The sequence below is a fragment of the Natator depressus genome, chromosome 22, assembly GCF_965152275.1.
Source record: "Natator depressus isolate rNatDep1 chromosome 22, rNatDep2.hap1, whole genome shotgun sequence".
Classification (NCBI taxonomy): Eukaryota; Metazoa; Chordata; order Testudines; family Cheloniidae; genus Natator; species Natator depressus.
The window spans coordinates 14,312,823-14,329,094 of record NC_134255.1 but is presented as its reverse complement, the minus strand read 5'-3'; the positions used below and the strand labels follow the sequence as shown (position 1 = coordinate 14,329,094).

At 49.6% G+C, this 16,272-nt stretch overlaps 2 protein-coding genes across 2 annotated transcripts in view; one reads left to right on the top strand and one right to left on the bottom strand.

Annotated features, from left to right (window-relative positions):
• Positions 1 to 5,415: 5,415 nt before the first annotated feature.
• The window catches only part of HSPB2 (heat shock protein family B (small) member 2), an 18,019-nt gene continuing 7,162 nt past the window's right edge, over positions 5,416 to 16,272 (bottom strand). The window contains exons 2-3 of the mRNA XM_074936921.1: positions 7,771 to 7,918; positions 5,416 to 6,332 (exon numbers count right to left, since the gene is read on the bottom strand). Of these exons, the coding sequence (XP_074793022.1) occupies positions 5,881 to 6,332; positions 7,771 to 7,864 (546 nt within the window). The 5' untranslated portion in view covers positions 7,865 to 7,918 and the 3' untranslated portion in view covers positions 5,416 to 5,880. The remainder of the gene's footprint in view (positions 6,333 to 7,770; positions 7,919 to 16,272) is intronic.
• The window catches only part of CRYAB (crystallin alpha B), a 6,780-nt gene continuing 2,740 nt past the window's right edge, over positions 12,233 to 16,272 (top strand). Inside the window, exon 1 of the mRNA XM_074936922.1 lies at positions 12,233 to 12,530. Within this exon, the coding sequence (XP_074793023.1) occupies positions 12,333 to 12,530 (198 nt within the window). The 5' untranslated portion in view covers positions 12,233 to 12,332. The remainder of the gene's footprint in view (positions 12,531 to 16,272) is intronic.

Sequence of the window (16,272 nt, the reverse complement as noted above, 5' to 3'; positions counted from 1 at the left end):
AAAGTGATGAGCAATTCCAGGCTAGCTCTTCCCCAAAAGGAAGGGAGCTGCCAGGGCTTTTCATGCTCTGATCGTCCTCATCTCAGACAGAATGTCAGAAAAATGTGTAGCATTAAAACAAAGACTGGTGTTACCAAGGGAGTAAGCTAGAGAGGCTTTGTCCAGGGGGATGCTAAACATTAGGGAAGATTGGTCTTGTGGCTAAGGCAGTGGACTGGGTCTCAGGGAACCTGGCTTCAATTTTCTGCCTCTATCACAGGCTCCTTGTGTGACTTTGGACAAGACTTTGGACTTTGGACAGATTTTTGAAGGTATCTAGGTGCCTAAAGATGCAGATAAGTGCCTAGTGGAATCTTCAAAAGCCCCTCCTATAGGAATTAAGCATCTCGGCACTTTAGAATCCTGCTACGCACCTCTTTGCTTCATTAACCTCCTAAATACCTTTAAAAATGGGGCCTTTAGTCTCTCTGGACCAAATCCACAAAGGTATTTAGGCTCCTAACTCCCACTGATTGCTGTGGAAGTTAGGAACCTAAATACCTTTACGGATCTGGGCCTCAGTTACCCATCTTTCAAATGCAGATAAAACTACCTCCTTCACCTGTCTTGTCTACTTAGATTATAAAGCTCTTCCGGGCAGGGGCTGTCTCATGCTATGTGTTTGACAGCAGCTAGCACAGCAGGGCCCTGCTCACTAGGTTCTTCTGCACTAGAAATGACAACTAATAATAAATGCTCTTATCTTAACATAACCCTGTTGTGGGAATTATCTGCACTCAAAGGCCCAGCCCTGAGTTTGTGGGTTGTAACTGACAATTGAATATGTTTGAATAATAATTGCATTTAACTATTGTAACATATGCAGCCTTTGCGGGTTCACTCCTAAGGCACTACACAAAGGTGCTCAGATACTACAGTATCAGAGGGGTAGCCGTGTTAGTCTGTATCCACAAAAACAATGAAGAGTCCGGTGGCACCTTGAAGACTAACAGATTTATTTGGACATAAGCTTTCGTGGTAAAAAACCCCACTTCTTCAGATGCATGGAGTGAAAATTACAGATGCAGGTATAAATATACTGATTTACTGATATATTTATGCCTGCTTCTGTAATTTTCACTCTATGCATCTGAAGAAGTGGGGTTTTTTACCCACGAAAGCTTATGCCCAAATAAATCTGTTAGTCTTTAAGGTGTCACCAGACTCCTCGTTTTTTTTGTAGATTCTACAGTGATGAGCGTGGTAGAAGAACCTATCCAGAACAGAATTCTCCTCTTTGGTTCAGCCACTGCCCAAACCACACAGTTCCTGGGCTTTATCAGGAAATAACTCTGTCCCTCTTCCCAAAGCGTACACTACCATTTACAGGGTTTATTATCTGATGACATGCAGAGGGGTGCTTAATGCCTTACAGCAGAGATATGAGGAGAAGGCCCCTGTCCTGTGGAGCTTGTGTAACGCCCACTACCTTGGCTTACTCCCCAAGAACTGACTAGGGTCCTCCAGAACTCAAAGCAGGAGTCTCCACACATTGAACTAAAGAACCAGCTAGTTACACTTGCAATCTAATCCAATCTGGTATCTGACTGGTGAAAGCAGGAAAACCAGACTGAATCCTGAAGCCCAGCATGGCTGTTTTCTGAGGCGACCAATGTCCCAGTGGCTGAGTAGCACTCAGCTGCTTGCTCATTTCTTGTCAGCAGTCACAGACTTTGTGGGTCTCTGAGCATGCCACAGACACTGATCCTTCTGTTTGTTTAGTCAGCGAGTCTGTTTTTATTTCAGAGTTAACTCAGGCTTTGTTGCCTTATGGAAAAACAAAAAAACCTGGTTGAGAATCTGCTTCCATCAGCCCCCCTGGACAAACACTGGGGCTGTTGGTTTGAGTTCCACCAGAGAAACAGAAAGCCATTGAAAACATTGGCAGCTCCGGGAAGCATTTGGCTGCCACTCCGCGTTCCCTTTTTATCCTCTGTCTGCAGGAATAAAAGGGAGCCTGGGTTCCGGCACTCAAGCTTAGCAATGCAATTGTGCTATTTTGTGCTTAGGTAGCAAGAGTCCACAGACATGATCAGCTGCTTCACACCAGTCAGTGTCAGCCTTACCTCCCAGCATCAGCGCTCAGGGCAGTTGTTTTAGCATGGTCTGAGACACTTGGAATGGAATCTGGCTTTGTAACCAGGAGTGAAATTGGCATTGGAGAGGGCTGCTGGCACCCAGAAACAGAGAACTAAATCCTGTCCATTAGAGCTAGAAAAGAGAGAGGGGGAACAGAATTATCCATTATTATTATTGTTGTATTTATTATTTGTACTGCGGTAACACCTTGGTGCCCCAGTCATTCTGCAGACACAGAACGATCTAGCATTGTGTGTACAAAAAATTAGCTCAGAACTTTTTCAGTAACTTCTCCTTTGGAAGGAGAATTGGTTCCACCTCTAGTGAAAAATGCAACCCAGCCCCATTAGAGCAAAGCCCCTTTTATCACAGAGCTGCTTCACTCTATGCAACCTGCACTTTATGCTGCATCAGAGACAATTTGTGGGTTTCATTCTGCTTCCCTGTTAATGGAGGTCACTAGATTCTCAGGTCACTACAGAGGCTTCCCCTGTCATTCTGGTGGGATGGCATTGTGAGGTTTTGTTGCTTACCCGCCTTGCTTACACACACCACACCCCCCCCCCCCCAAGATGGGAGAGTTGTGAGGTTTCTTTTTCTAGAGCTGTGGAATCTGAGTTTAAACTAAAATTGCAGAAGATAAAATTATTTTTTTAATGGAGGAGCCATCAAGTCTTGGGGGCTAGCCAGAAGCCAGAAAACACCTCAATAATAGGGCTTCATGATATTTCTCTTTTAAACTGACTGGCGTGGAAAGTATACAGTAAATACCCTCTGCACTGATCATGGTTTTTAACAAGCCCTTGTACATCTGGCGACCAGTCTTGGGTTTTATACAATGCTCATCACCACGGTATATGAGCATTTCATTCTGTACTAATGTCTTTATTGTACCTAACCCAATATATGTCTTTGCCATACCCAAATGCCCTGATGTGGGTATCTCCATTAAATGCAGGGGACCTTTACTTTTTTCCATTAGTACTGAAGATGATGGATCTAAGCCAAGGAAAAGCCCGTTATGGCTGAAGGGCTCAGGTCAGATTCACCAGAGGGCTCCACCATCTCAGCAGAGAAGAAATGAAAGAAAAAGGAATTAGACACAGATTGTCCAGCGTTAATCTGAGTCCCCTGAGATCATCAAACAGCTGTGATCCTGTGAGCTGTTCCAGCAGGCTTTCCACCCATGCAGTTTCACCAGAGCATCCTGTCTATGCAAGCACGAATCCTGTTACACACCACTCCCCGGAGAGAAGTGAAAGGCGAGGAATCAAAGTCCTCTATACATAAAGCAGGTACCACCACAAAGGAAGCAGCAGGGTGAGTTTCCCACACACTTCCCTGTCAATGCACATCAAACCTGCCCTGGAGAGAGCACCTGTGAAGGCAAGGTCCATGGTTCATTATTGCTTCCGTGGCCTGTCTGCTGGGAGTGACAGGCAGGTGGATAGTTAGTGCCAGTGGTGCTGGTTGGTTTTTGGGATGGGAGGATCAGCCCACCAGGAACTGGACTGAGACCCTCCCAACCCAAATCACGTAGGCCATTCAGCAGACGGTAGCAACACTCAGCCACTGACAATCAGGGCTGCAGATCAGAACCGGTGAGCAACCGTCCAGCCCCACTGCACTGAGAATGGGTGTTCCTAAACCATAAAGACCAAAACTGATTCTCAGTGACCCTCCCTGAACTTGGAGCAGGTATAGATTAGCAAGCTACCACCTTTGCACTCTCTGTATTCTGAGGCTGGTGAGGGCCCACTGTAAGTTATAGCAGCCTTAAGGCCACTCCGAATTTCATTCCCATAGCTCAGTATGACTCTAGGAACCAGTGCATTCCAGCAAGACTCTGGACTTGCCTGGCAGATGGGAACAGTCCTTATGCCCTGCTTGAAGTCCCTCCACACAGAGGAATTCATAGGGTGCCATTCCCGGCCCCATTTATTTTTCCAGATCACTGCACTGGGGCCTTAGTGTAACTGAGAATCAGGCCCTAAGAAGGAATGCAAAGGAGGGACTTACAAATCCTCCAGCTCTCTCAGTTGGTGTCTTGGAACCTTCACTCTCTGCCACGCCAGGGAAGGACTTGTATCCCCACATCAGGATGTGCCAGAGACCCCATATTTGGTCAATGACACAGCACCTCACTGCCTTACTTGGCTCAGAAGAGGAATGAGTTTCCCATCTGTTGACTCCCCACAGCTAGCCCAGGCAGTAGCTGCAGCAGACTGTATAACACACACAATCCCCCTTCTGACATCATCAGAGTAAGGGGACTTTCCCACAGTGCCCTGTAGCATCGGGTTGATCAAGGACTTGGTTACGGAAGGGGGACTTAGGGCCAGATTCATCCCTGATATAATTCCACTGAGCAGTTGAACTGAGCTCTGTGTCTTCAACATTGTACAGGACCTTGAAACATTCACGGCTCACTTCCCTCAAAGGATACAGGATGGGACTTTATCTGAATGGGCAAAACTTCCCAAAACTGAAGCAAGTCGGGCATAGGAGTGCATTGGCCAGGTTGCCTAGGTCAGCAGAACCCCTAAAGCCAGCCCTGAAGATGAGTGTGTTTTTTTGACAATGATCCCCTGGCATCTTTCAGTCTGTACCTATGTACCAGAAGCTATTACATCCCTGAAACTTCCTGCAAGGGCTATAGCAGGGGTGACCAAACTGTAGACTCGCGAGCCACGTGTGGCTCTTTTACTGTTAAAGTGCGACTCACAAGCCCCCCACCCACTCCATTCTTCGCCTACCAGACAGAGGTGGGGGGGAGCTCGTGACCTCTACCTTGAAGTGGGGTGGTGGGGGTAGGGGCTTCTGTCCAGCAGGAAGGAGGGGTCTTGGGGCTTCAGCCCTGCAGGGCACACCTGCTGGGGCTGGGGGCTTCAGCAGGAGTGGGGCTGAAGCCCTGAGCCCTGGCTCCCAGCAGATGTGTCCCAGCTCTCAAACTTCTGAAGACTGTCGTATGCGGCTTGGAGGGCCAGTAAATTCGGCCACCCCTGGGCTATAGCATCAGAACTATTCCGGGAATCCAAGGGGGACTGGCACAATGGTTGCAAAGTGCACCCATCTGCCATAAGGGTGATCCCCTGCGGTTAGTCACTCTCAGGGTTGGCACTGATATTGGTTTCACAGATGAACTCTGAATGAACTCTTAATAATCTGGTGCCATAAAATATGCTGCCCAGAACAATTTCCTGGTTCACTGCATCAAGAGAGGCTAAGGCATTGTCCAGATTCTTCACTGCAGAATAACTATGATGTGAGCAATTGAAATTCAAAGCAAATGCGAGATCAGAGCTAGATTTATTCCTCATTCCTTTTAAGAATTATTGTTGTTTTACATAGTTACAGCCCTTCCACCCCCAAAGCTCTCCACAAATTTTCGTGAGAGGTTTAAAAACTATGCACTGGATTACTCCACCCACCTTTGAAATGCAGCCCCCTCTGGGGTGGAACACAGCAGCTGGTTAACAGCCCACAGCAACACAGCACAGCAGTTTATGGCAGGAGGTGACCCCTGTTATTTCTAGATAACAGAGTAGCGATGGCAGCATGTACTACCTTCTTCTGGGCAGTGCTTCAACTGGGAAAAGGCTTCAGGTATGCCCCCCCCCCCCCGCCACGCACTCTTTTTCTTCAACTCCACCACCGCTTTTCCAGCCAGTGGTCTTCCCCCAAAGCCAAGCACCGGTGGCGAGAAATAGGGGTCTGGCACAATCACATATCCCCCCAGCTGAAGCACAGCCCCAGGGTGCTTTAGGGCTCAGCCTGTCCCTTCCCCTTATCCAGGTTTTCTCCCATCCCCACTGGCTGTTCTTGGTGAGTTATTTTCACATCCTTGATTCTGGCCTCCACTTCCCCCCCAGTTCGGGGAGCCTCTACACTCAAGATGCCGTCATGGGACAGCGTGGCTTTAACTCGCAGGGGGTCGACATCCAGTGGGAGGATGTATGTCCTGGTGAATTCCCGGGAGATGAAGCCATGGCGGTCAGCTTTCTGGGAGTGCTGAGCTGTCACCTCTAGCAGGTTGTCCACTGTGCGGACGGCGATCTCGTCAGGCAGGAAGTGGCAGACGTCCAGAAACACCTGGAATTTGTGCTCATTGAGGTTGATCTCGGAGATCCCTCGGTCCAGCTGCTTGTTGATCCGGGGTCTGATGTAGTACCCATGATACAAAGTGGGGGCTAAAATCTCTGCAGGGGACACACCTGAAAGAGACAGAATGAGGAGCAGAGGGTCGCTTCGCATCCTGGGATGGAGAAGAGCAACAATGAGACCAAGATAGGCAAAGGGGAATGTTAGCAGGACTGGCAGAGTCTGGGACTTGGCAGGCAGCTGTGTGGGCTCTGTGCAAACCCACCACTTCTGTTGTACAATGGGAACTGAGTCACTAGCTTAGCCTCCCCAGGTGTCACTGAAATGCTGCATGCAGCCCACTGAGTGCCACCCCATGCCACACACCAGCTGCACCCATCAGCTCTGCCGGGGCTGACATCCATCTGGGGGTCTGAGCTAGGAGCGAGAGAGAATAGGTGATGGGTGGGGTGGGTGCGATGAGGAGAGGAGCCCACAGCCAGAGCTGGACATGGAAAACGCTGAATGCAGAGATACTGGCATGAAGAACTAAAGCCCTTTGTGTGACACTGACATCAGGCTTTTCTTGGGGCTTTGGCCTTTTCACACTGTTGTGCTAGCACTTGGAGCCTGGTGAATGGTTCTGCTGCCTCCTGCATTCTTTCCCCTCTGGCTGCTGCTGCTCTGGCTTTGTCCAGAACCCACCAGCTCAGCTTTTCACTGCGCTGACTGGGGATGCAAAATCTCCCACCGGCAGCAGCTCTTTTCAAAAGCTCCTTAATCCGACGCCTGCCACTCAGATTCCACCACAGCCTGTCCTGGGCAGTGGGCTAGGAGAGCTTCCCCTGCTGCTAAGGTCTGCAGCAGCCGCTGCACCAGGCAAGGGGCAGAGAGCTTGCTGGCTAAACAGTCTTTCAGCTAATTAAGGAGAGAACCAATTTTTCCTAATAATTTTCAGGCAACTCTTTGCAATAAAAGAGCAAGACCCTTCTCTGGTATCTACACAGCGTCTTCATGACCTCTTTGGCATGGGCTTTGCCACGTGGATTGGCTGTTGATGGCAGCAGGGGCCCCACCAGCAGTCCGGATCAAAGGGGAGGATTTTGCTCCCCATGTGCTGTTTGTGCATGAATAATAAAAAGGGAGGGAAGGGCAAGGAAAGCGGGAATGAAACATGCAGCCATGAAGGGAGGGAACTAGGAGAAAGATCAAGAGCATGATGGTTCCTAATTATTCTGGAGGCGTCTCCTGATGCCCCTTGACCTGTCCTGGGCCCCCCATTAGCTTTCTGGATGATTCCAGTCCCCCCACTGCAGCTGCTTATGTGTCTATGCAGGGGGGCTGGAACAAATTGTATAGTGGGGGGTGCTGAGAGCCATTGAACCAAACTGTAAACTCTGTATATAAGAGAAACCACTTCAAGGCAGGGGGTGCGGTAGCACCCCCAGCACCCATAGTTCCAGCACCTATGCGTCTGCAGGAGGTGATGTCCCAAGGGATGCACTCCAGACAGTCTCCTGCACTAGGAGAGAGCAAAAGTGAAGCCAGATGGGAGCGCGGCCTCTTTCTTACCTTCCCCAAAGTTCTGATCATAGATCTTGCTGGGGTTGGCGAACTCATACTCCGTGCTCATGGGGTAGGCATGGGGGACCGTCCGCTCAGCCATGGTCTGACAGGGAAGGAACCTTCAGCGTGCTCGCTGCCTCTGAGAGTGAGAAGGCTGCAGATTGTAAAGTTTTAATCGGGTGAATTCCATAGGGAGGTGTGTGTGATAAAGATACCGACCAAAATAGACACACAGGCCCAGGGACACTTAGCCAGGGGGTTTCAGAGTAACAGCCGTGTTAGTCTGTATTCGCAAAAAGAAAAGGAGTACTTGTGGCACCTTAGAGACTAACCAATTTATTTGAGCATAAGCTTTCGTGAGCTACAGCTCACTTCATCGGATGCATACTGTGGAAAATACAGAAGATGTTTTTTTACACACAAACCATGAAAAAATGGGTGTTTATCACTACAAAAGGTTTTGGAAAGCGCCTCACTGCATTCCTGCTGGGGATCTAGCCACAGTCTGCAGACAGGGAGGGGCTGCGGCTATTGGGTGGCTAAGTTTAAGGCTCCAGAAAATGAAATGTGTTGTCATGATTGATGGAAAGCCAAAGGGCTAGGATTCCCTGCTCCAGGGTACTGGATGTGCTGGGGCAACCGGGCAGTGAAGTGGAATGGGGGAGTCTGCAGGACTGGAACTGGGAGGCATAGGCTGAAGGGGGCTCAAGGGAAGGTGAGAGAATGGAGGCACAGCCTAGGCAGAGTTACATGGGGTTTTCACTAAGGGGCGGGCATGTGCTAGGTGCTGAATCAGGGCTAGGTGCTAGCACCTCCTGAGCTCTGATCCCATCTCTGACCAATGATGTGTTCTGTGGCCTTTCCCCGCATTGTGCTGTGCCCTTCCCATCTGCAAAATGGGGTTAACACTGCCCACGTGCCTACCCCTCCACCCGACGAGGATTAATTAGCTAATGCTGGGAGATGCTTTACATAGTGTTACTTTTTTGTCCAGTACCCTCACATACAACACACATCTTGACTGGAATCCAAACAGGCTGTTGTGTTCTTATTGGCTAAAAGTTTAAATAAAAAGTGATACATTGTTGCAACAAATGTTCTAGCCTCCACCTGGGCTTGATTAGCCTGGAGTTTAGAACTGTGCTGGGACACGGGGCATTTTGTGGGAAGTAGAAAGGCTCTTCTCCAATTCACTTCCTCATGAATCATTCTCTGTTTAACAAAATCTAAGGGAGCCAGATTTCCAGAGGTGCTGAGCAGCCACTAGCCAGGATTGAGTCTTCATCACTCAGTGGGTGTAAAGTTCTGTGTGCATGTGCTAAATAGTCTGAACACTTCCCCCAACTCCACCCCCACCCCCTGCCCACTTGAAAATGAGCCTCTAAAAACTAATGGGCTAAAATGATCCCTGGCCTTACTCTAGTGTCAGGGTTTCAGTGTCACAGAGATGGATGCAGTGGAAATGCCTACGACAGACAGGCCTTAGTTATTTGGGGGCTGGATTTGTCCCAGATCCGTTTTTAAAGTCCTGAATGGGTTGGTCCCCACATAAGATCCTTGTGCTCTGAAACTAGAGCTGCCTTGAAGGCTCCAAGTCTCCAAAGCACCAGTGTCACATCTTTCTTGTTTCCATGATATGCAATCCAAGGAGACACTTACAGCCTGGGCTGTAGCTGTCCCCTGTACCTGCTGCCCCCCTTGCCAAGAGCTGCGGGATTGACAGCAACCTACCCACCCGGCACAGTGGTAGCTAGACCCTGGAGCTGTGAGGGAAACTCCCCCCCCCCCCCCCCGTGGGTCAGCCCCAAGCACAGGAAATAGCACTGGGTGGGGGCATGGTCTCCACTCACTTATAAGTCAGAGAGAGCAGGTGTAATTCTGCTGTCACCTAAAGTCAATGGAATTTACATCAGTTGCAATAGGTGAGCGCAGAATTGGAGCCAGTGAAGTTCATAGGCAGGGCTGCCTGTTCCCTATTAATATGATTATCTAGGCGCCCCAGTCTTTGGCCAAGACCCCACTGTGCTAGACGCTGTACAAACACAGAACAAAACCACAGTCCCCGCCCCAAAGAGTTGTCAAGCTACCCAGGGCTCTACCTGTCCCTGCCCACATGAGATGTGTTGGTGGAGAGCCCCCAGCTCACCCAGCAGAACCCTTTCAGTTGTAACGGAAGGACGCTCTTCCCTTGGGATTTACCGACGGAGATCCGAGTGTCTCTATGGAGCAGTCTGGTGGCCAACCCATCGGAGCACAAGTGTGCAGACCAGAGGCAGGGCACTGTCAGGAGAAAGTTCCCAGCAGTGCCTTTGGGGAGGTGCCAGCATGCATACATGAGCCACACCCATTGAAAGAAGGGGAAGAGGAAGGAATAAGTGTGACACCCAAACAGAAAGGAATGAAACCAGAAATACAGCATTGCTGTCAGGCTTGGCGGCAGCTGGCAAGATGACGGGCAGCTGCACTCATACCATCACTGCATGTTTCTCGATTATCCTTAGTAATCAGACTCACTCAGTGTTAAATTTAACCCAGTGGCTTATATGAGTCACTTTTTATTCCCAGCAGCGCTATGAATACAAATAAGGCTCAACTCCGGGGTGAGCAGGGGTAATGCACCAGAAAACTTGGATGCAGACCTGGGTTAGGTACTAGCAGAAACACATGCATGGGACAAGGTAACTGGTGATTTGCTCAGGACTGGCACTTCAAGGGCTTCTGCAGGTCAGGCTTGAGGGGCAGCAGCAGATCCATAGGGAGGCAGTGGCAGGGCTGGATTCTCACTCTTGTTGCTCTCTGAGATGTTCCGGCTCTGGAAGGTCCCCTTCCACCCTCTCTTCACTTGTGAACTAAGCAGGATCAGAGCCCAGCTCTGCACAGGAGAAAGGATCCTGTCTCAGCTCAGGGCCCAGGCAGCACTTCTCCTTGTTCCTTCAGGACTCAGTGCTTCCGGGCACAGTGGCTCTGCTGGCTAGCTGGCACACAGCTGTGACATAGCCAGGTCTCACTGTGGGAGTTTCTTTGGGTGCTGCACATTAATTCCCAGCATCCATCCTGAGCAGCTGCATGCACACCATGGAGTCAGTAACACAAAGAAGGAAGAGGGAACAGCAGGGCCCTTGGGTGTGGCGTTGGTCTTCCCTCCACTGTGCTCTTGACAGCTGCTGCTGGCTAAAACTCATGAGATTCCATCTCCCCTGGGGAAGCACAGAGATTGCAGGAGGAGTGTCTCCTGGAACCTGTCTGTGAAGATGGCTTATCACTATTAGGAATAATAACGGGCTCCTCTACAGCGCCTTTCATCCAATAAGTGTTCCTTAGATTGTCAGTGCTTTGGAGCCGATAGATAGAAGCACAGCTTGCATGTCTGGGGAGCATGGTGGTGCATTAATAGCATTTTAAACGCTCTCCCAATACAGGTGGTGCCATTTATGTAACAGGTCAGTCTGAACTCATACCTCGACTGTGCTGAGCTCTCACCTTTCTCCAAATCTCCATTCAACTGGCTTTAGCACTGGGGAAAAGACAAAGGTGCTGGGCTGACATATGCAGGGGGGCTGAGATCCTCTGTTCGCCCTTAGAACAGGCACAGAGCAGCAGCTGTTGAAGGTTCACACATACATTTTGCCCTGCTGCCTGCCCCTCCACCCTGTGGGTGTCTTGCCTGTGTCCTGTAGCTGCCCCCCACCCCCCAGTGGGGTGAGAGAGAGAAGGGAAGAGGCCAGTAAGTAAAAACTGCTGAGAGGATGATCAACATTTTAGATTCAAATCTGACTTTTATTCCTGGTTTGCAAAATAGAGACAAAACTAAAAAACCCGTTAATACACGAGGGGTAACAGATCTGTACTGGCTGGTGGGAGGGGCAGGCTGGGGCAGACAGACGCTCACCAGCTGGGAGGGAGGGGGGTCAGGACGGACAGTCACGCACCAGGTGGCGTGTGAGGATGTCAGGAGGGGAAGACCTGTACAGGCGGGAGGGGTCAGGACAGACATAGATCATCACCAGCTGTGCGGGAGGTTGGGAGGGACAGAGTGATCTAACAGCGTTTTTCTGACTGTTTAAGTCCTGTGACTAAAGCAGGCCTGCAGCTGCTCTTCTGTAAGGATCGGCAGAGCCATCTCTAGGCTCATGTGTAACTTCAGGAACCAGATTCCAAACACGATGAAGACAACGGGCCCTTGTCACTTTCTGTGTGAGCCAAAGATAGGAGCTGCATTGATCCTCCTGGCATCTGAAGCAGCTGGGAACATCAGCCAAGCCTGGGGACTCTACAGATAAACAGTGCGTGGGGGTGCGGGGCTGGGCAGCTCTGATTCTTGCTGACCCACTAGGCTTTTTTTCCCCCTCCTCCTTAGCAGAGCATTCAAATCCCCTAGATAATTGACTGGCCACTGCTGAATGGAGCAGACGGAGAGCGGGGATAATAAAACTCCTGACATCACCCTTCCAGAGAGTTCAGCAGGGGGGCGAGGCCTGGACGGCAGTGGGTATAAAAAGCCCTGGCACACCAGTCCTTGAAGAACTCTGCTGCACATAAATTCTTACTCTTCTCCCAGATAAACACAGATGGATATCGCCATTCACCATCCCTTGATCCGCAGACCCCTGTTTTCCTTCTTGACACCAACACGAATCTTTGACCAGAGCTTCGGAGAGCATCTCTCAGAGTCTGAGCTGTTCCCTACCTCGGGTGCTCTCAGTCCTTTCCTGCTGAGATCCCCCTTCCTAAGGACACCCAGCTGGCTAGAGACGGGATTCTCAGAGGTAACTTTTCTCTCTTCACATGTTTTGTTGTCTGCTGCGCATGCCTCTGGCTGGATCTGGAGCCGAGAGCCCAGCCTGGCTCCCCAGGGAACCCCTGGGAAGCTGCTTATAGGTTGTTATTAGAAAAAAACTTGGGGAAGGGAGCAACTGAAGGTGCTGTCCTTGTGTCCCTCCTCCCTGTGTCAGGCAGGATTCAGCCCTGCAGGCGCTGACCGGCATTATACCATTATACCCTTTGTGTAATAATAATACTTAGCCTCAGTCGCATCTGTGAATCAAGCACCTTAAAATGCTTCACTAATGTCAATTAATTAAGCATCACATTCCTCCTGTGAAGTAGGTAAGTGTTATGATAGCCATAGGACAGAGGGGCAAAGTGATTTGCCTGAAATTTCACAGCAATCAGCAGCAGTGCAGAGAACAGAACATGGGAGCCCTGAACTCCCAGTTCACTCTCCTAACTATTACACCACACTCCCTCTGGGAGAAGGAATATAACCCAGGAGTTCTGACTCCCCGTCACCTGCTGTACCATCTTGATCACACTTCCTCTTTCCTTTCACAGTTTTCAGCCATTGCTACACAGCACAATTCCTTATCTGCAGCTGTCATTTCTTTGGTTTGGCTTCACTTATGTTGAATCACAAAGGAGAAGTAGAGACTTCTCCTTAAGGATATTGAGGGTCTCCAGGCATCAAATCCTGGGCATCCTCTTGGTTCATAAAAAGAAAAGGAGTACTAGTGGCACCTTAGAGACTAACCAATTTATTTGAGCATAAGCTTTCGTGAGCTACAGCTCACTTCATCGGACTCTTGGTTCATGAGTCTCCCTGCCCTGATTGCCAAACTAGACTAGACCCTCCTGCTTACCCTACGGCCTCATTCTTGGGCCCTGTTTCACTCTTATGTTTTAATGCTGGCTAGGAAGGTGAGATCTGCACCCCCTTTGTAACCATACCACTGCTGCTCTGTGAAGTGCCCAGCAGGAGGTGCTAATGCATGAATACTCCTTTCTCGAGCCTGAATGCAGCACCTGAGTTTCACTAGCACAGGGGGTGCAAGTGCTGAGCTCACTTCCAAACCTGTATCCCTCTCCCCCGAGAGTTTAGTGCCCTACTCTCAGGTTTGAGTGACACGATACAGTACAGCAGTGCCTATGATTTTACTTTCCTCACTCAGGTTAGGCAATCTGTGGGTTGGCAGGCATTTGAGAAGCACCTGAATTGTGAACAATCAGACTGGGAATGACATTGGCCAAGCCACAGAGCCTCTTCTGTCTGCACAAAGGGTTAATTAGTTAAACAGAAGAGAGTAGATTATCACACCTATCTGCAGGGAACTGAGCATGAGCAGGTTTCCGGCAGAATCTAGTCTAGAAGGACAAGCAGACTGGGGTTCTGCTCTGCAAAGTGACTGCAAGCTGGCATGATGGGCTGGCTCCATGTCCTTCATCTTTTGATATATACGGAGAAAAATTGCTCTATAGACAAGGAAAGATGTGTTCATTGTAACTGCTGGCCCAGCAAAGTCTGAGATCTGAGAGTCATGCTGGGCTCATGCATAATCCTCAGTCATAAAGATTCTGTGGGCCAAACTCTGCCTTGTGTAATGGAGGGCCTTGCAACTGAGACTTAGCTTAAATAATTCCGGTGATGCTGCAGGAACCCTGTGTTTGTACAGAACCTAGCACAATAGGATCCTAGTCCATGACTGAGACTGCTACGTGCTACCGCACTAGAAATAAATAGTTACAGACTCTCTGGCTCCCTTTCCCAGAGGTGTGCTGACAGGTGTTAAAAGCAGTACAGTCCTAAAAACTGTTCCTAAGACAATCCGGTCAGATGTGGATGCATATGGGGCAGATGTGTTGGATAACAAGGGCCAAGTTGCACAGACTCCCTTTGCAGAGTAGAACTGCATTTTAAGAAAGGTGCAAAAGGAAATGCCCCTATCCCCACCTTGTAAATAATGTGCCTGCTCCTGGAGGATCATCTTCCTCTCCATCTCAAGGCTGAGCTAGAAAACAGTCCTCCCATGCTTCCCTGCTCCACTGCGTCTTTGGCTCGCATGTTTCTAATGAGCCTGAATGAGAAGGATGCCTTTATCCAGGAACTGGTGCTGTAGGAAAAACCTTAGTAAAGAACAACTCTCCGTAGCCTCTCGGGAGATCAGTGTGACTCCAGCACCCCAGAATAAGTCACTGTTGGCCCAATCTGCTCCAAGAACACTGTCAGTGGATGGCTGATTGCACCTAGCACCACTTGGATAGTAATAAATGCAGACATCCCAGTGGGACTTCAGAAACAAGTTTGCCCCATTTGTATTTAGTTCAGGCATCATATCCCCATGGGGCAAATGCCCTCTTACTTGGCATCTGGTACCTTACCCAGACCAATAATTAGAGGGAAAGTTCTCAGAGGAATCAAACCAACAGGACGAACTGGCTTTGCTTTAATTGCAAATGATGGTGGCACAATCCCTGCCGTTGTCTGACTGGGACCTGGAGAAACTCCTGGAAAGTCTATTGAGAATGGGATCTGGCTAGCTCCAGCAGCACAGTGGGCATATTTACTGCTGATTTTCCCTCTCTGACCAGTTGCTTCCTGCACCTGAGGTCAGATTCATCCCTGTATGGATACACATCAAGGGAGACAGTGTGTGCCTTCCTTACTCAGGCCACCCGTGCAGGCTGGGGCAGTCCAAGTTGTGGCCTTGCTTCAAAGCCCCATATGGGGAGGGTCAGAATCCCTGGGAGGTAAGAACATGCTGACTTACACCCTCTCACCTCCAGAACTCCCCAGGCACTTGGGTTTGCTGCAGGGGTGGCACAGAGCTGGCAGATCCTGGGCATAACAGCTCCTTTTGCTAGGGGTATTGTGTAGTAGAGACAGCATCTGCCTGTCTTATGTTACAACCCCTTTGCGGCAGCGCAGCTGATGCAAAGGAGCCGCGGAGAATAATGAACCACCAGACCCTCAGTTCCCACCAGCACTTGGCATCTTCCTCTCTGATCTTCTCAGCTCAGAGAAGGGCTTGGAATTCCTCCAGGAGAACACAGAGGAGAACTATGCATAGAATCTCAGTAGTTAATTTGTAAGAGAAGAGCCAGGGAAATTCTTCCCCCAAAACTGCCTGTTCCCTGACCCTCAATATCCCAGTCTGCTCTTTCCCCCATTCCATCTTCCCTATGGTTCCCCCTGTCATTTGTTAAGCACTAGTTCCCTGAGTTGTCAGACTTCAAGCCTTTGTCGGAGTCTCCCTCCTTCCACGGAATTTCACAGATCAATCACTGCAGAAGCTGGCAGAGCCCCAAGTTCACATCGCCAGGGGCCCCCGCACAAACTTCCCGCCTCCACGCAGCAATTCCTATGTAAATGTCCTTCAGCTCTAGCTCTGAATTGCTGCATGACAAGTGCCCATTCATCCCTCCAGGCCTTGCAGTTAGGAGTGGGAGGCAAAAAAACAGCTGCTTTGATAGCAATGCCCTAGTTGAAACACACTGGAGAGTTAGTAAACAACAAGCTTGAACCTTCTCTCAGTCTAGTGTAAATCAGGAGTCGCTCTGCTGAAGTTACATGGCTGTGAGTGGCAGAACAGGCCCTGGGTGTCTGAAGTTTTCAAGGGCATTGACAGCAGTAGGCTGTGAGCGAAGAGAAATGCAGGGACAGTCTGAAGAACTAGTGTCTAACAGAGTCTTAAAGGGACACTACCCTCTTGAAAGTCCCATTGCTGGCTGGAAAGT